This window comes from Trachypithecus francoisi, unplaced genomic scaffold (genome assembly GCF_009764315.1).
Source record: "Trachypithecus francoisi isolate TF-2019V2 unplaced genomic scaffold, Tfra_2.0 Lachesis_group13, whole genome shotgun sequence".
Classification (NCBI taxonomy): Eukaryota; Metazoa; Chordata; class Mammalia; order Primates; family Cercopithecidae; genus Trachypithecus; species Trachypithecus francoisi.
This window is the reverse complement of record NW_022681458.1, coordinates 63,452,903-63,473,638: the sequence shown is the minus strand read 5'-3', so window position 1 is coordinate 63,473,638 and position 20,736 is coordinate 63,452,903. Positions and strand designations below refer to the sequence as shown.

General features: G+C 42.1%; 1 protein-coding gene across 1 annotated transcript in view; it reads right to left on the bottom strand.

Annotated features, from left to right (window-relative positions):
- LOC117094789 (titin-like) overlaps positions 1–20,736 on the bottom strand; it is a 273,144-nt gene that overhangs the window by 30,703 nt on the left and 221,705 nt on the right. The window contains 5 exon segments of the mRNA XM_033230996.1: positions 1,066–1,362; positions 1,477–1,779; positions 1,872–2,459; positions 2,565–2,861; positions 3,541–20,646. Coding sequence (XP_033086887.1) covers positions 1,066–1,362; positions 1,477–1,779; positions 1,872–2,459; positions 2,565–2,861; positions 3,541–20,646 — 18,591 coding nt within the window.

The window sequence follows — 20,736 nt, the reverse complement described above, 5'->3', positions numbered from 1 at the left end:
GATACTTTTGCCCAGACACTATAGTGGCTCAATTTTCTCTTAGCAATTGGAGATCTTTTAGGAAAAGTGTCACAGGATACCTGACTCTCATGACGTTTTAATTTTCAAAACATTGTTGAGTTGAATGTGCCACTTGTTTTCCAGAATGGTGAGGAATATGCATTTTGGACTAACCATGATAGAGAGGGCTCTGAAGTCTGTCTGTTTGAATTCCCACTCCATCCCTAACAGGGAAGTTACAGAAGCACTCTCAGCCTCGTTTTCCCTTCTACAAGATGGCTAATATGAGGGCTATGAGAACTAAGGGAAAGAATTCATGAAAATTAATAAATGTTAGCTGCTGCTAATACTATCATCATCAAAGTCTGTGTTTAAGCCAGGTGTGGTGGCTCACACCTGTAATCCCAACACTTTGGGAGGCCGAGGTGGGTGGATCACCTGAAGTCGGGAGGTTGAGATCAGCCTGGCCAACATAGTGAAACTCTGTCCCTACTAAAAATACAAAAAATTAGCTGGGTGTGGTGGGGCATGCCTGTAATCCCAGCTACTCAGGTGGCTGAGGCATGAGAATCGTTTGAGCCCAGGAGGCGGAGGTTGCAGTGAGCCAAGACCGTACCACTGCACTCCAGCCTGGGCGACAGAGTGAGACTGTCTCAAAAACAAAAACAAACAAACAAACAAAAAACAAAAACCAAGTCTCTGTTTAGTCGGTGGCTTATTTAAGAGCAATATTCTGTAGGAACTCAACCATGGTTTAATTATTGACTCTGATAATTTAAAATAGAATGAAAGCGCCAACTCATACAATCAAACAATCATAAAAGGTTGAAGTTGGAAAGGCCTGTAGATATCCTGAGGTCTAAATCTCTCACATTACAGTCAAGTCAAGAGGGCTGGAAAGGTATTTAAGGAATTTTCCTCAGACTCCCAGCTAGTTCATAAGTTCTTCCAAAAACCTCATTAAGGCACAGAATAAAAGTTATTCCATAGATCAGAACCAGGAAAAGGTACGGGGAAATACTGAGTTAAACAGCTATTGTGATTCAAAGTGCTAAGCATGCTTACCATAAGAATCGATGCAAGTAATGGGCCCTACAACCTCAGATGGATTGCTAATGGAACCAACAGCATTCCTAGCAAAGACACGGAATTCATACTGGGAATTCTGAGTCAAGCCAGAGATGGTGAATTGAGTTTCAGTAACATTGGTGAAGCTGGCCTTGGTCCATCTGCCATCTGGAAGGTCACGTCTTTCAACAATGTAGCCTGTAATCTTGCTACCTCCATCAAAAGCTGGTTGTTGCCACGAAAGGCTGACAGAGTTCTTTGAAATATCAGTGATACGAACATTTCTTGGGGGTTCTGTGGTAATAAGAGAAGCAGATTAGCGGCACTTATATCATAATATCTGGCTTCGCAGAAGTAAGGTTTGCATTTTTTTTTATCAGAACTGCCCTTCCCATGACAAATACATACCACAAGCATCAATTGCCAAGACTGGTTCAGAGGGATGGCTGGGTTTTCCAACTCCAGCAGCATTTTCTGCATACACCCTGAATTCATAAATAAGTCCAGCACTGATTGTTGTGACTTTGAAGTGAGTTGTGCGGATGACCAGTTTGTTGGCTTTTTGCCATAACATACTGTTTCTGTCTTTCATTTCCAGGTGATAGCCTATGACTGCACTGCCTCCATTTGACACTGGTTCATGCCAGCCCACAGTGATGCTTTCTCGAGTAACATTAGTGACCCATGGTGTAGATGGTGGTCCAGGCGTTGCTACAAAAGAGAGAAATCCTATAGATTAGTACAGACAATAACACATTTATGGTCAAAGAAAACCTGGATCTTTGAAAAGTTGGACAACTTACTGTATGGTAGTTTGACAGTCACACAAGCTGAATCTATGTGATCACTGATGCCAAAGCGGTTTTCTGCCTTGATGCGGAATTGGTATTCTTCTCCTGTGGTCAGTTTCATGACTTTCATCATGGTTCTTGCAACTGTTGCAGACACTTCAGTCCATACTGCAGTACTTGTTTCTCTTTTAAGTAGAACGTAGTTGGTAACTTGACTTCCACCGTCATACTTAGGTGGCTCCCACTTGAGAGTCACACTTTCTTCAGTTATATCACTAATAACGACAGGGCCAGTTGGAGGACCAGGCCTGTCCAGCACAACAATGTTAATGAAAGCTTTGGTTGTACCACTGGAGTTGGCAGCAGTGATCTCATATCTCCCAGCATCAGCTGTAACACTTTCTTTGAGATTGATGGTCAGGTTCTCAGCAGTAATTTCAGTATTAAATCTCATGGTTGCCTTCAGGGGGACACCATCTCTTGATAAGGTCACTTTGGGAAGTGGTTTTCCAGAGATTGGAATGTCAACTTTAAGGTTTGAACCAGCTCTAACATATACGGTGTGACTTGGGAAATTCTTCATATCAATTTCAGGTGGTTCTGAAAAATGAGTATAGAAAGTGAAAGTGAAAAAGGGTTTCTGAAAATTAACATAAATCAATGCAAATAATTTCAAATTTTGCTTCTACACAAAATTAGACATACCTAGTTGCTCCTTAATAAGAACAGGAAGCAGAAGCTCTCTTGGGTCACTCAGGCCAGCTTGATTTTCAGCAAACACCCGGAAAAAGTATTCAGAATTCTCCCTCAGACCAGAAACAACGTGATGGGTTGACTTTGCCACTGCACATTTAACCCAGTTTTTCTGTCCTTTTTCTAGTGCTTCAACGACATAGTGTACAATTCTGCTTCCGCCATCATGTTCAGGCTTCAGCCAGGTCAGGGAAACACTGTCTTTGGATGTACTTGTTACTCCAAGTTTTTCAGGTGGGCTTGGTTTTTCTAAGAAAACAACACATCAAAAGAAAGTGAATAATTATTACAACTTTTTAAATGTGCATTCTTCATGTATCATCAAAAGAAAACTTTCAAACGAAGGCCATATTTTTACTTTGATTTTAGTCTTCCTTCCTTTTTACATGACCCATTTTGCTTCTGAGCCAACCAAGGCTCCCACAAGCTATGTCATTACATGCTATAGCATTCAAATCCAAATTAAGGGTAAAATGACCAGATTAAGTGATAACATTTACTCCAAATTCATCATGGGTATAAAAAAGAGGAACAAGATAAACAATCTTTTAAAAAACTTTATGATACAATCTCTGTACACACACACATGCACATACACACATATGATATATGTGTCAAACACACTATATATATGTAAAATCTGTGTATATATAAGCATGTATACCTACATATACATACAGTTAGATTCAATAATACTTAAATTCAACATAAATTGTCCAATTTTAGCTATGTAAATTTCTCTTTTTTTAATCAACGAAAGACTTTCTTCACTAGAGGTTCCATTTTGTGCCATAGTATGAATAGTCTGGGGTGTGAAGGGTGTGAACCCAAAAGCATTTAAGATGAAATAATGACTAATTAGAATGATTCACAGTATTCTAGCAAAATTAATGTGGATATGTAGAATTTCCTTATTCTTAAAACATACCTGTTATTTTTACTCCTTCCTTTGTTTCAGCTGGCATACCAACACCAAACTCATTTTCTCCAGAGACTCTGAAGTAGTAGATAGCTCCTTCTTGTAAATTGGTAACTTTGTAGGAGAGGCGGTTACAGTTGTTGGTCACAGAGACCCATGCTTTCTTGCTGGCCTCACGTTTTTCTATGTGGTAATTCTTCACTGGTGCTCCACCATCGTTTTCAGGAACATCCCAGGATAACACTGCAGACTCTTTGGTTACATCTTGCACAGCAATGTTGGTTGGAGGACCTGGGGAATCTAAAACTTTGACAACTAAGGTCAGTGAAGCAGCACTCAAAACATTCTGAATTGTTAATGTGTACTTTCCAGAGTCATTTCTGTTGGCATTTTCAATGGTCAGTGAGGTACGAGAGTCTGTGGTATCAATATAAGCTCTAGTGCGGAGGTCAGTGTCTGGCTTACTCCACAAGACATTGGGTACTGGTCTTCCTCGGAAAGGCACAGTCATGGTAAATGAGGCACCAGCCTTGACAATCAAAGTCTTCCTCATTTCACTGTCAATATCAAATACAGGTTCTTCTTCTCTTTCCTTTGCTATCTGAGGGTCGGAGCTATCACTGGGGTCACTAGCACCAACCTTATTGACAGATTTTACTCTGAAAACATATTCAGCTCCTGTTGTTAGTCCACTTATTGTATATTCTGTCCCTCGTAAGCTCTGAATGGCAGTTTTCCAGTCAGTGTCATCAGATTTTTTGTATTCAACAGTATATCCAGTTATTGGGGCCCCACCATCAAACAGTGGCTTAAGCCAGGCAATAGTTATAGTTGTCTTGCCTGAGTCCACAATTTTGGGTTTAGATGGAGGAGATGGTAGGAATACTGGATCTTCTGCCCGAATTAAGGGAGAGGTTTCACTTGGAAGACTTAGGCCAGCAGCATTTTCTGCATAAACACGATATTCATATTCACATCCTTCCCGAAGTCCTGTTGATTTCACTCTCAGATCATAAACTGGTTTTTTGTTTACACGCACCCATCTTAGGCTATTTTTCTCTCGTCTTTCAATTATATATCCAGATATTTCACTACCTCCATCACTCTCAGGTCTTGACCAGCAAAGCGTCATAGATTCTTTCGTCACAGAAGTAATTTCCAAAGATGTGGGTGGGCTTGGAACTGTAAATGGATCTAGTGCCTTTACAGCTACACTCTCTAGGGGCTCACCAACACCATATTTATTGACACCAGTTACTCTAAATATATATTCATTGCCTTTGAGTAACTTGGTTACTTTACAGGATGTCGTCCGTAACTCTCCTTCACATATTGTCCATGCAAGGTGGCTTGTTTCACGTTTTTCTACGATGTAATAGTCGATATCTGCACCACCATCTTCTTGGGGGCGTCCCCAGGAAAGAGAGCATTTCTCAGCAGTGAGGCCATTTATTTCAAGCGGTCCTGCTGGTGGACCAGGCTTATCAAGTACCTTGCAATTAATGGCCACAGACCGAGTGCCGGCAACATTCTTCAGTGTTAGTACATATTGCCCAGTGTCTCGTCTTACACAGTCTTTAACTGTTAACAAAGTATGATTGTCTGTTGAGATGATTTCTGTTCTTGCTCTTTCTTCAATTTCTACACCATCCTTGGCCCAGGAAATTACTGGCAGAGGTCGCCCTGCAATGTCTGCATTTATCTTAAGGACTTCTCCAGCTTTGACAACAATAACGTCTCGGAACTTGACATCCATCATAATTCTTGGAGCCTCAACATCATCTTTAACTGTAATAGGCCCAGTGGATTCAGATGGTTCACTAACTGAGTCAGCAGCATTCTTTGCAAAAACCCGGAATTCATAACGCTGATCTTCAGTAAGTTCAGTTACTTCAAAGTGTGTTTCCTGTATATTAGTATAATTGCACTTCAGCCACCGGCCATCTGGTAGTTCTCTGCGTTCAACAATGTATCCTGTGATCTTAGCTCCACCATCATAATGTGGTTTAGACCATTTAAGTGACACTGATTTTCTTGTGATATTTGTGACTTCAGGTTGTCCAGGAGGATCACAAGGATCTCTTGCAGGGACTGGTTCACAAGATTTACTGCATTTACCGATTCCAGCAATATTCTCAGCATATACACGATACTCATACATCAGTCCTTCATCAAGGCCGGAGACTTTCATTTGAGTATCAGCAATGAGGATTTTATTTGCTTTTGACCAAAGAATGCTGCTTCTTTCTTTATACTCAAGATGATAGCCAATTACTCGACTTCCTCCGTCATTAACTGGCACTTGCCAGGTTACAAGCATGGTAGATTTTGTGGCATGCACAACTTTAGGAGTACCAGGAGGACCTGGGGGACTGAATGGATACTCTGCAACAACAGCTGAAGATTCACTGTAGGAGCTCTTTCCATAGCGGTTTTCTGCACAAACACGGAACTGATACTCACTTCCTGTGGTCAGGCGAACTATTTTAATGGATGTTCTTGCAACTGCTTGTGAAATTATGTGCCATGTTGTAGAGGTGGTTTCTCTCTTTTCAACGATGTAATTGCTAATTTGGCAGCCCCCATCATATTCTGGAGGATTCCAAGAAATGGTTATGTTGTCACAACTAACCTCATCAATACGTATAGGACCTGGACGTCCCGGTCTGTCAAGGACAATTATAGTAAGAGGAACTGTTATGGATCCAGCACTGTTTGAAACACATAATTCATAAGTTCCAACATCTTCCCTTGAAGCTTCTTTAATAGATAGTGATGTTACAGTCTTTGAAGAAGAAACATTGACTCTAGTTGTCTCTTTAAGAGTCTGACCATCTTTTTTCCAGTTCACAGTAGCTTGAGGTCTTCCTTTGAATGGCACATCAATCTTAAGTTGTTCTCTAGCCTTTACATTGAAAGTATGGAAAGGAAGCTCAACTGAAGGCTTTATTTCAATATCCCTTGCAATTACTGGCACTCCAAGTTGTCTTGGATCACTTCTTCCCTTTTCATTAACTGCAGCTACCCTGAAGACATACTCTTCTCCTGCAGTTAAGCCAGATATAATTGCTTCTAGAGTCTTAACTTGTGTGCAGGTGCTCCACTTTTCACTCCCTTTAGTCTGCATTTCAACCACATAACCAATAATTTTGCTGCCACCATCACTTTCTGGTTTCTCCCACTTAATTGTAGCTGTATTACGGGTCACATCAACAAGAGTTACTCTTCCAGGTGGGAGGGGTGGTTCAGACACTTTAACGGGTTCCGTTGTTTCAGCTGGCAAACCAATCCCATATTCATTGGAAGCCAAGACTCGGAAGTAGTAAGAACATCCTTCTTGTAGATTTTCAATTCTGAAAGTAGTTTTAGTGCAATTGTTTGTAACAGTAGCATAGGCTTTTCTTGTAGTTTCTCGTTTTTCGACAATGTAGTTTGTAATCTTAGCTCCACCATCAATAAGTGGTGGTTCCCAGGACAACGTCACTGAGTCTTTCTTCACTTCTCTTACAGTCAAATTCACAGGGGCACTTGGTGAGTCAAGAACTCTGACGTTAACAAAAGCTGTTTTGGAGCCACTATTATTTTCTAATGTCAGATTATACCGACCACTGTCAAATCTGGTAACATTATCAATCACCAACATTGTAAATGAGCTGGTCACCTCGATCTGAGCCCTGTCAGTGAGAATGCCTTCTGCCTTTTCCCATTTAACTTCGGGTTCTGGTCGACCTTTGATAGTGACAAATAAGCGTAAAGTAGCACTTGCACGCAGAACAACCACCTTTCTGAGATCAGCATCGAGTTCTATTTCTGGTGGCTCTATCCTCTCCTGAGCAACCACTGAACCAGGTAGAGTTGCAGGTTCACCTACACCTTCAGAATTGATGGCACAAATACGGAAGTTATATTCAGTATTTTCTTTAAGCTTGGTCACTGTGAACTGCTTTCCTTGTAATCCTGTTGGTGGAGTGCAGGTTGTCCATTCATCCACAGCAGCTTCTTTGACCTCTACAACATAGCCTTTAACAGGTGCACCACCATCATAAATTGGCTTACTCCATGCCAGGGAGACAGAAGATCTGGAAGTGTCCGTCACTTTTGGATTGCTTGGTGGACCTGGTGGATACAAGGCATCACATGCACGGTAGAAAACAGATGGCTCACTAGGTTCTCCCACACCAGCTGCATTTTCAGCAGCAACTCTGAATTCATAGGAATGGCCTTCGGTAAGACCAGTTACCCTGAGCCGGAGATCCGTTAATGTTTTCTTGTTGCACTTGGTCCATCTAACGCCTTCCTTATCTCGTTTTTCAAGAATGTAGCCCTCAATTTCAGCACCTCCATCGTCTACTGGGCGTGCCCATGTTACTACCATAGAATCTTTAGTGATTGCTGAGACTTCAGGTGTTGAAGGAGGACCTGGTGGCTTATAAGGATTACAGGCTGTAACAGGCCCAGATTCCAAGGGCTCTCCAATTCCGTATTTATTCACAGCCATGACACGGAAAATGTACTCATTACCAGGAAGAAGTTTAGTAACTTTGTAGTTAAGGGCCTGTACCTCAGTTGAAACCTGGGTCCAAGAGAGTCGGCTTGTCTCCCTCTTTTCAATGATGTAATGTGAAATATTAGCACCACCATCTTGCAAAGGTGGGTTCCATGCCAGGTAACATTTTTCTGCAGTAACTCCAGTAACTTTCAGAGGCCCTTCAGGAGGCCCTGGCCTGTCAAGTACTTTTACAGTGATGGGTATAGACTTTGTACCACCAACATTGCTGAGTTTCAGAATATATTGTCCTCCATCAGTCCGTATACAGTCTTTGACAACAAGAGTTGTTTTCTGAATAGTAGATTTAATTTCCATTCTAGCAGCTGTTTCTTCAAGTTCTTTTCCATCTTTTGACCAAACAACATCAGGTATAGGTTTGCCACGGATGTCGGCTTCAAGAACAAAAGTCTCTCCTGCATGAACAACGATGACATCTTTATATTTTGGATCCAGAGAGGCATTTGGTGCATCAATTTCATCTCTTGCAGTAATGGCACCACTACTTTCAGATGGTTCACTAAAGTTTCCAGCTGCATTTCTTGCAATTACTCTAAATTCATATCTTTGGTCTTCTACAAGTCCACTCACTGTAAATTCAGTTTCTAACACGTTGGTAAAGCTGGCTTTCATCCAGCGGCCATCAGGTAGATCTTTCTTTTCTACCAGGTAACCTGTTATTTTGCTACCACCATCATAGGCAGGTTTCTTCCATTTCAGTGTGACATTGTTTCTTGTAATAACAATGGCTTCAGGGCGACCAGGTGGGTCACATGGATCACGAGCAATAAAACATTCCGACACTTTGCTAGGCTTGCCAATGCCAACAATATTTTCAGCAGAAACTTTGAACTCATACTCAAGGCCCTCATCAAGCCCAGTTGTTTTGAATTTGGTGTCCTGAATGGGGGTCTTATTTAACTTGACCCATAAAATACTGTTCTTTTCTTTCTGTTCAAGATGGTAGCCAATAATTTTGGTGCCTCCATCATGAACTGGCTCATGCCATTGCACAAGCATTTGATCTTTTGAGATTGATGTCACAAAAGGAGTTCCAGGTGGTCCAGGTTCTTTAAATGGATACTGTACAATAACTGGCTTAGAATCCAGTGGGGCACTTTTTCCATACCTGTTTTCAGCAAAAATTCTAAACTGGTACTCCGTGCCTGTTTTCAGTTTGGTTATTTTAATTGTTGTTCTTGCAACTGTTGCTGATACCATGTGCCAAGTGGTGGTGGTTGTATCTCGCTTCTCTACAATGTAGTTGCTTATTTGGCAGCCACCAGTATAGGCTGGAGGTTCCCAAGATATGACTGCAAAGTCTGCACTAACTTCATCAAACCGAACTGGGCCAACTGGAGGTCCAGGCTTTTCTAAAACGATAACACTGAGATTTTCTGTTGCTGTGCCTGCACTGTTTGTTGCCGTTACGGTATATTTTCCAAAGTCATCTTTGTTACCTTCTTTAATGTGCAAAACAGTTGAGGTAGCTGTTTCTTCAACGTTTACTCTTGTTGTCTGTTTAAGAGGCTCACCATCTTTGACCCAAGAAACGTTAGGTCTTGGTCGGCCTATAACTGGAATTTCTATTTTAAGATCTTCTCCAGCTTGGATACTATATGTGTTAAATGGTAACTTTAAACTAGGCTGTATAGTCAAGTCCTTGGCTATGACAGGAACACCCAGCACTCTTGGATCGCTTTTTCCCTTCTCATTATAAGCCTTGACACGGAACTGATATTCTTGTCCAGAACTCAAACCAGTAACAACTGCATTACAGACTTTGGATTCGGCCACAATGCTCCATTTTTCAGTTCCTTTGGGCTGCATTTCAACAACATACCCCAGGATTCTGCTACCACCATCATGTTCAGGTTTCTCCCACATAAGTGATGCACTGGTCTGGGACACATCAGTGAGTGTAACCTTTCCTGGCGGGGAAGGAGGTTCAGCAGCTTTCACGGCATCAACAGTTTCCACTGGAACACCAACTCCAAATTCATTTTCAGCCATGACTCTGAAGTAATAAATGGCTCCTTCTGTAAGATTTTCCACTTTAAAACTTGTTTTGCTACATTTACTACTCACATTAGCATACGCTTTTCTGGTTGACTCACGTTTGTCAATCACATAGTTTTTGACCTTTGCACCTCCATCAATGATGGGTGGCTCCCATACCAGGAGGACAGAATCTTTTCTCACTTCTTTGACTGCCAAATTCTGTGGTGGTCCTGGAGTGTCAAGAACTTTCACAGTTACAAAAGCAGACTTTGATCCACTGCTGTTTTCCAACTTAAGAGTGTATTTTCCAGCATCATTTCTATCACAGTTATCTATTGATAGTTGGGTATAGTTTACTCCCTTTTCAATTTGGACCTTATCTGTGAATTCACCTTCCTCTCGAGACCAAGTGATCTCAGGCGTTGGACGACCTTTGAATGGAATGTGAATTCTGGCAGATCCACCAGCTCTTACAACAATTCCTTTTCTTAATTCAGAGTCAAGGTCAAGTTCAGGTGCTTCAAGTTTATCTTCTGGTTTCACAGTACCAGGAACTGATGTAGCCTCACCTAAACCAACTTTGTTGAGGGCACAGACTCGTATTTTATACTCTTGGTGTTCAGTGAGTTTTGAAATTTCAAATCGAGTAACTCTCAGGCCAGTCTGTGGAGTAACTATTTGCCATTCTTCTTCATCTGCTTTACAGATTTCTACTACGTATCCCAGGATCTCACTGCCACCATCATAGATGGGTTTACCCCAGGCAAGTGTGATTGAATTTTTGGTGGTGTCTACAATGTGTGCATTGGTGGGGGGGCCAGGTTTGAACACAGGATCACAGGCTTTATAATAAACTGTAGCTGGACTTGGTTCCCCAACTCCAGCAGCATTTTCTGCAGAGACCCTGAATTCATACTCATGATCTTCTGTTAATCCTGTCACTCTTAGACGCAAATCTGTAATGCGGCGTTTATTACATTTTATCCATCGAATGCCACTTCTGTCTCTTTTCTCTACAATGTAACCAATAATCTCACTTCCACCATCACTATCTGGACGGTTCCAACAGACGGTCATGGAGTCTTTGGCAATATTTGTGACTTCCAAGCTTTTTGGTGGTCCAGGAAGCACAAATGGATTTTTCATTAGTACTGGTGCAGATTCCAAAGGCTCTCCAACACCATATTTGTTGACAGCCATTATACGGAAAATATATTCATTACCTTCTAAGAGTTTGGTAACTTTCAGAGAATTGGTTACAACTTCTGAAGCAACAACAGTCCAGGCAAGTCGACTGGTTTCTCGCTTTTCAACAACATAGTGAGAAATGTCACTGCCGCCATCTTGAAGTGGTGGAGACCATGTTAAAGAGCATTTTTCAGAAGTGACTCCAGTAACCTGGACTGGCCCTTCTGGAGGTCCTGGTCTATCTAATACTTTTACATTTACTGGGAATGACTTAGAACCTGCAACATTGGAAGCTCTTAAAATATACTGCCCACCATCAATTCTAATTGCATCTTTTACAATAAGTAAAGCCTTGAAATCTGTGTTCTTTATTTCACATCTAGCAGATTCTTCAATTTCCTTATCTCCTCTTAACCACTCAATGGTAGGTAGGGGCTTTCCATGGACATCAGCCTCAAGTCTGAATGTTTCTCCAGCATTTACCACAATTGTGTCTCTGAATTTTGGATCCATTGAAATTCTTGGGAGTTCAACCTCATCCTTGGCAGTTATTGGTCCAGTACTGTCAGAGGGTTTACTTATTGCACCAGCGGCATTCTTTGCAATGACTCTGAATTCGTATCTTTGATCTTCAGTAAGACCTGACACAGTAAATTGAGTTTCAATGACATTTGTAAAGCTGGCTTTCATCCAACGACCATCAGGCAAATCACGTTTCTCTACAATGTAGCCTGTAATCATACTTCCACCATCATATACAGGTTTGGTCCACTGTAAAGTGATTTCATTTCTTTTAACCATTATTGGTTCTGGGGTTCCTGGTGGGTCACAGGGATCTCTGGCTACATAGCATTCAGAATTCTTGCTTGCTTTGCCTACACCAACAATATTTTCTGCATACACTCTGAATTCATATTCAATGCCTTCTTCAAGATTCTGTGCTTTGAATTGGGTGTCATGAATAATAGTTTTGTTGACCTTTGTCCACAAAATACTATTTCTTTCTTTTTTCTCCAGGTGGTAACCTATGACTGGGCTTCCACCATTGTTGACTGGTTCATGCCACTGTATTACCATGGAGTCTTTGGAAATGGCTGTGGCAAATGGTGTACCTGGAGGGCCTGGTTCTTTGTAGGGATATTGAGCTACAATTGGATCAGATTCTAAGGCAAAACTTTGTCCATATCTATTTTCAGCAAATATTCTAAATTGGTATTCTGTACCAGTTTTCAGTTTGGTCACTTTGAGTGTAGTTCTAGCAACAGTAGCAGAAACAACATCCCATACTGTGGTGGTTGTATCTCTTTTCTGAACAATGTAATTGGTGATTTGGCAGCCCCCTGTATATAGTGGAGGGTTCCAAGATAATGTAATACTTTCAGCACTGACATCATCAAATTTAACAGGTCCTTTTGGAGGATCAGGTTTATCTAGAGTTACAATTTCGATGGAAGCTGTCTTCTGACCAACAATATTGGCAACCATGATTCCATATTGTCCACCATCATCCTTATGAGTTTCTTTAATACTGAGTGTGGTGAGATCCAGTGAATCAGTAACATTGATTCTTGTGGTCTGCTTCAGTGGGAGACCATCTTTAGTCCAGGTAATTGTCGGCTTAGGACGTCCAGAAATTGGCACTTCTATTTTCAAATCTTGGCCAACCTGTACACTGTAACTACTGAATGCAGGTTTTACATCTGGCTCAATTACCAGATCTTTGGCAACTATTGGAACTGCAAGGGACCGAGGGTCACTTCTCCCCTTTTCATTTACAGCAACAACTCTAAAAAGATATTCTTCCCCTTGAGTTAGGTTGGAAATTACTGCCTCAAGAGACTTTACTCGAGCACACTCTGACCATTTCTCACTGTGTTTAGCTTGCATTTCCACAATATACTGAATGATTTTACTGCCACCATCATGTTCAGGTTTTGTCCAACTCAGAGAGACACTGTTTCTGGTGACATCATCCACAGTTATTTTTCCAGGAGGTTGTGGGACTTCTGCAACCTTAATTGGATCAGCAGTCTGGGCAGGAAGGCCAATACCATACTCATTCTCAGCTGTGACTCTGAAGTAATAACTGCAACCTTCTTGGAGCTCATTGATTTTCCAAGAATTCTTATGGCAATTAGTTACAACAGCAGCATATGATTTTCTTGTGGCTTCACGTTTCTCAACAATGTAATTTTTTATTTTGGATCCCCCATCCAACAAAGGAGGTTCCCATGTAATTGATACTGAGTCTTTGGTGATTTCTGTGACTTTCAGGTTAACAGGTGGACTTGGCGTGTCCAGAACTCTCACAGTAACAAAGGCAGACTTTGTTCCACTGCTGTTTTCTAATGTAAGTGTATATTTTCCACTATCATATCGGTTGACATTGTCAAGGACAAGAGAGGTGAAACTGCTAGTGACATCAATTATAGCTGCATCTCGAATTTCACCATCCATCTTTCCCCATTTAACTTCTGGTGTAGGACGACCTTTTATAGGAACAAATAACCTTAAGGAGCCACCTGCCCTTATATTTATGATTTTCCTTAGTTCTAGGTCAAGATCAATGTCTGGTGCTTCCAATTTTTCTTCAACTATAATAGGTCCAGGGACATCAGCATGTTCTCCAACTCCAGCTTTATTAATAGCACAGATACGGAAGTTGTATTCATGCTTTTCCAACAGCTTTTCTACTTCTATGTTTGTTTTATTAATTCCTGTTGGTGGAGTGCACATTGTCCATTCACCAACACTCACATCACATTTTTCAACAATGTATCCTTGGATTTCACAGCCACCATCATATATTGGTTTGCTCCAAGATAGGAATACTGAAGATCTGGTAATATCTATGACTTTGGGGTTGTTTGGAGGTCCTGGTTTATAAATAGGATCACAAGCCTTTTGGTAAGCAGAAGGAGGGCTTGGTTCACTAAGTCCAGCAGCATTCTCAGCAGAAACTCTGAACTCATAATTGTGATTTTCTAAGAGTCCAGTTACTCTCAGGCGCAACTCTCCTATCAGACGCTTATGGCATCTTGTCCATCTAATGCCTTCTTTATCCCGTTTCTCAAGAACATATCCAAGAATTTCACTGCCACCATCAGATGCTGGTCTTTCCCATACAACAATCATTGAGTCCTTGGTCACTGTTGTGACTTCTGGAGCTTTTGGTGCATCTGGTACTACAAATGGATTCTTGGCAATTACTGGCTCAGATTCAAGAGGTTCACCAACACCATATTTGTTTACCGCCATTATACGGAAAGTATATTCATTGCCTTCAAGAAGCTTAGTAACCTTGCAGCTGAGAGTCTGCACATTGGCATCAACCACAGTCCAAACTAAGCGGCTGGTTTCTCTCCTTTCCACAATATAATTTATGATATCACTCCCACCATCCTGAAGTGGAGGTTTCCAAGCTAGTGTGCATTTTTCTGCTGTAACTCCTGAGATAACAACAGGTCCTTCAGGTGGCCCTGGTCTATCAAGAACCTTGACATTCACAGTAACTGATCTCTCTCCTGCAACATTTTTGGCCTTCAGTATGTAATTTCCACTGTCGACACGTACTGCATCTTTTACACTGAGATTGGTGGCAAAGTCAGTGCTCTTTATTTCTAATCGAGCTGTGTTTGAAAGCTCCTGATCACCTTTTATCCACTGAATGGTTGGTATTGGTTTGCCATAAATATCTGCATCAATCTTGAATGATTCACCAGCGTGAACCACGATTGTGTCTTTGTATTTTGGATCCATACTTATTCGTGGTGGATCTACCTCATCTCTAGCTGTTATTGCTCCTGTGCTTTCTGAAGGCTCACTAAACACTCCTGCGGCATTTCGGGCTATAACCCGGAATTCGTATCTGTGATCTTCAACTAGGCCAGTTACTTCAAAATGAGTGTCAATAATATTTGTAAAACTGGCTTTCATCCAACGGCCCTCAGGTAATTCTTTCTTCTCAACAATATAACCAGTGATCTTGCTTCCACCATCATAGGTGGGTTTCTTCCACTGAAGAGTCACAGAATTCCTTGTGACAATGATTGCCTCTGGCCGTCCTGGTGGATCACATGGGTCACGAGCCACATAACATTCTGATACCTTACTCGGCTTGCCAATGCCCACGATGTTCTCTGCGGAGACTCTAAATTCATATTCAACACCTTCTTCAAGGCCAGTTGTCTTAAACTTGGTTTGAGGAATAGGTGTTTTATTCAACTTAACCCAGAGGATACTATTTCTTTCCTTGCGTTCTAGATGATAGCCAATGACTCTGCTTCCTCCATCACTGACTGGCTCATTCCATTGTACTTCCATGCTGTCCCTGGAGGACAGTGTGACAAGTGGAGTGCCAGGAGGACCAGGAACTTTAAATGGATATTGGGCTACAATAGGCTCTGAATTGAGGTAGGTACTCTTTCCGTATCTGTTTTCAGCTGCAATTCTAAACTGATATTCACATCCAGTCTTCAGTCTGCAAGCCTTTATTGTTGTCCTTGCAACTGTAGCTGATACAATTTGCCAGGTGGTTGTGGAAGTGTCCCGTTTCTCAACAATGTAATTATTGATAGAACTTCCGCCATCATACTTGGGTGGGCCCCAGGAAAGAGTAATACTATCAGCTGTCACTTCATCCATTTTAACTGGTCCAGTTGGAGGCCCTGGTTTGTCAAGAACAATAACATTAAGGGTTTCAGTAGCTTCACCAGCTGAGTTAGTCAGTTTAACCACATAATGGCCAACATCTTCTCGGCAGGCATCCTTTATTGTCAGTAGTGAATTATTTTCTGTGCTCTCTGCATTTACTCTAGTTGTCTGCTTCAGTGGTACATCATCTTTATGCCAGATTACAGCTGGGGTAGGGCGGCCAATGAATGGAACATCAACTTTTAGGTCTTCACCTGCCAGTACAGTGAAAGTATTGAACAGGAGTTTGAAGGCTGGTGGAATGACAAGATCTTTGGCGATCACTGGCACACTCAGTTGTCTAGGATCACTGATGCCCTTTTCATTCTGAGCTGAAACACGGAAAGAGTATTCTTCACCCTGAATTAATCCAGTGATAGTGGCTTCAGTGACCTTGACTGTGGCACATGTGGCCCATTTGTCACTGCCTTTGCTCTGCATCTCCACAATGTAGCCTAGAATTCGGCTGCCTCCATCATGCTCTGGCTTCTCCCAAGAGAGTGACACACTATTTCTTGTGACATCCATCAGAGTTATTTTTCCTGGAGGAAGAGGTCGTTCTGATGCTTTCACAGATTCCGCGGTTTCAGCAGGCAGCCCAATGCCATATTCATTTTCTGCGAGAACCCTGAAATAGTAGCTACAGCCTTCTTGAAGCTGGTCTACCTTCCAGGAAGTCTTGTGGCAGTTTGTTGCAACAGTTGAATATGCTTTTCTTGTTGATTCTCGCTTTTCAACAATATAGTTCTTGATTTTTGAACCTCCATCAAGGAGAGGTGGGTCCCATGTCAGTGTGACAGATGTCTTAGTGACCTCCTTTACCTTCAGATCCTGTGGAGGGCCTGGTGTATCAAGAACTCTAACGTTGACAAATGCAGACTTGCTGCCTGAACTATTTTCTACAGTTAGTATGTATTTGCCACTGTCAAATCTGTTTACATTTCCAACAATAAGCAGTGTGTAAGAGCTTGTGGATTCAATGCTAGCTTTATCTAAAGATTCTCCATGTTCCCGGGCCCACTTCACCTCAGGTGCAGGCCTTCCTTTGATTGGAACAAAAAGTCTCAGGGTGCAGCAGGCCCTTATAGTAACAACTTTGCGCAGGTCAGCATCCAGTTCAATTTCTGGAGGCAGCATTCTGTCTTCAGCCTTTGGAGTTCCAGGAACAAGGGCAGGTTCCCCAAGTCCTTCGGAATTCATGGCATAGATGCGAATCTTATATTCCTGATTCTCTGTGAGGCCAGTGATAGTATAAGAAGTTGCCTTGAGTCCTGCTGGTGGAGTGACAATCTGCCATTCATCTTCCTCTGGCAGGGCAATCTCAACCATATACCCAGTGATTTCTGAACCACCATCATAGATAGGTTTATTCCAAGCAATTGAAATGGATGATCTGCTTGTATCTAGAACACGTGGGTTACCTGGTGGTCCAGGTTTAAACACAGTGTCACAAGCCTTGTAAAATGGACTGGTAGGACTTGGTGCACTAATTCCAGCAGCATTTTCAGCCATAATCCTGAACTCATATTCATGTCCTTCTGTCAGTCCAGACACTTTATATCTTAAATCAGTAAGAGTTTTTTTGTTGCATTTAATCCAGCGTTGGCCAGCTTTATCACGCCGTTCCACAATATAATTGATGATTTCACTTCCACCATCAGAATCAGGATGTCCCCAGCAGACAACCATCGAGTCTTTAGTAATAGCTGTCACCTCAGGGTTTTTGGGCGGATCAGGGGGTCCATAAGGATTCACTGCAAGCACAGGCTCTGATTCCAGTGGCTCTCCCACTCCATATTTATTTACAGCCATGACACGGAATATGTATTCATTGCCTTTCAAGAGTTTAGTGACCTTTAGCTTTGTTACTTGGACTTCTGAGGCTACATTTGTCCATGCCAATCTGCTGGTTTCACGTTTCTGTACTATGTAATGATCAATTTTGGCACCTCCATCATCCAGTGGAGGCAACCATGATAGTACACACTTTTCTGATGTCACTTCAGTTACAGCCAAAGGTCCTTCAGGTGGGCCTGGTCTGTCAAGAACTTTGACATTGAAAATGTGTTTAGCAAAGCCACCAGGATTAGTTGCTGTAAGGGTATAGGCACCACTATCCCTTCTTGTTGAATCTTTGTTTACCAGATGAGTAGAGAAATCTGCAATTTTTATTTCTAACTTTGCTGTGCCTTCCAGCTCTTTTCCATCTTTGGTCCATTCCATTGTTGGAGGTGGGCGGCCTGAAACATCAGCTTCCAGTCTGAATGCTTCACCTGCTTTTAATATAACTGTGTCCTTAAATTTAACATCCACCTTTATCTTTGGTGCTTCAATGTCATCCCTGCAAGTGATAGCATCAGATGGCTCAGATGGTGGACTGATGGCACCTGCAGCATTTTTGGCAATCACACGGAATTCATATGCAGCATCTTCTGTTAGGCCACTGACTGTAAATTCATTCTCCAAAATGTTGCTGAAGTTGGCCTTCAGCCACCGTCCATTAGGAAGGTCTCTCTTTTCAACAATATAACTGGTAATTTTAAAGCCCCCAGTATATTCAGGCTTAGCCCATTTAAGTGTCACTGTGTTTCTTGTAATATTTAGAGGTATTGGTTTTCCAGGTGGGTCGATGGGATCCAGAGCCAACATAGGCTCTGATGGCTTGCTTGGCTTGCTTTTGCCTGCCATGTTTTCTGCAATCACCCGGAATTCATAAGCAATACCATCTGTAAGTCCACTTGATTTGAAAATGTTGCCTGGTACCAAAGCTTTGCTCACAGTCTGCCAGAGAATACCATTTCGTTCTTTTCTTTCAACGTGATATCCTAAAATGGGGCTTCCACCATCAGAAAGTGGCTCATGCCAGCTAATGGTCATTGAATCCTTGGTAACTGCAGTTACCTGAGGGGTACCAGGAGGTCCAGGAACCTTAAATGGATAGTTGGCAACTATACATGCTGATGTGATGCCTGGTCCAACTCCATATCTATTCTGAGCTTTTACACGGAACTGATACTCTAATCCAGTAGTAAGGCGGGTGGCTTTATAGGTAGTACGTATAACGGTGGTTGCTAACTCAACCCAGGTAGTACTGTCAGTCTGCCGCATTTCCACTACATAGTTGCTTATTGGTACACCACCATCGTTCTCAGGGGGATCCCAAGAGAAGGTTACAAAATCAGATGAAACTTCATCAAATTTGATTGGTCCAGTAGGTGGCCCTGGGATATCATGGACTTGAATGGTGATGACATCACCAACCTCTCCTACAATATTCCTTGCTGTTAATGGATAGGGCCCACTATCACTTCTGACACACTCACTGATATTTAAAATGGTTGAAGTTGCTGTGGTTTCAAAATTAACTCTCTGTGTCTGTTTAAGAATTTGGTCTCCTTTTTTCCATGTCACTGTGGGCTTTGGTCGACCGAGCACTGGAATTTCAACTTTGATGTTGTCACCAGCTCTGGCAATGACCAGTTTCTGATAGATGCCACGGAGATCCAGCTCTGGAAGCATTGTCTGCTCCTTGACAATGACGGGTCTGCTTTCTCTAGGGGCACTTCTCCCCGCGCTGTTCACTGCCATCACTTGGAAGGTGTATTCCTCTCCTTCAGTTAGATTCCTCACAACACATTCTAACCCTTTCACGGTTGTGATGTGGGTCCACTGGTCAGAGCCTTTTCTCTGGGCTTCAATCACATAGCCAGTGATCTTGCTGCCACCATCGTGTTTAGGCTTAGGCCATGCCAGGCTGACAGTGCTCTTAGTTATGTCCATGATGTTAAGGCTGTCTGGTGGAGATGGTGCTTCAGAGGCTTTTACAGGCTCTGTAGTTTCTGCTGGCTCACCAATTCCATATTCATTCTCTGCCATCACTCTGAAGAAGTATTCACACCCTTCAGACAAGCCGGTAACTTTATATGTGCATTTATGGCACTTAGTGGTGACTGTGGAATAAGATTTCCGTGTTGCTTCACGTTTCTCTACAATGTAATTTGTTATACGTGAGCCTCCATCTATCAGAGGGAGGTCCCAGTGCAGGGTGACACTGTCCTTTGTGATGTCTGTAGGCCGCAGGTTGAGGACTGGGCCTGGCGTATCCAAGACTCTGACATTCACAAAGCCACTTTTCTTCCCAGCCAGGTTTTCAATGGTCATTACAAATTTACCGGTATCATATCTGTTACATTCTGGGATAATCAGAAGAGTAAATGATTCTGTATTTTCAATGTTGGCTCGGTTTTTCAGGTTGATATTATCTTTGGTCCATGTCACTTCAGGAGCAGGACGACCTTTAATCGGCACAAATATTCTAATACTGAGTCCTGCTCTAACAACAAGTGTTCTTCGAAGCTCGGCATCTAGTTCAAAATCAGGAGCCATTTCCCGTTCTACGATTTCAACATCTGGAATCACTGCTGGCTCCCCAACACCTGCATCGTTGATGGCACTGATTCTAAAGTTGTATTTTTCTTTAGTCTGAAGATCAGGAACAACGAACTGAGTGATTCTGAGGGCAGTTCCTGTGGTATCTTTTATCCAGGCCTCGTCTCCTACTTTTTGATGCTCCACAACATAGCCGGTGATTTCAAGTCCACCATCATAATGAGGCTTGCCCCATGCCAAAGAAGCAGATTTCTTGGTAGTATCAGTGACATGCGGATTTGAAGGTGGTCCTGGAGGATCTGAAAAAGAAACAAAGACACAAAAGTATATTTTCAGACTTGGCTTTTGGATAATTTAGATAAAATATTGGCATTCTGGAATGAGTGGTA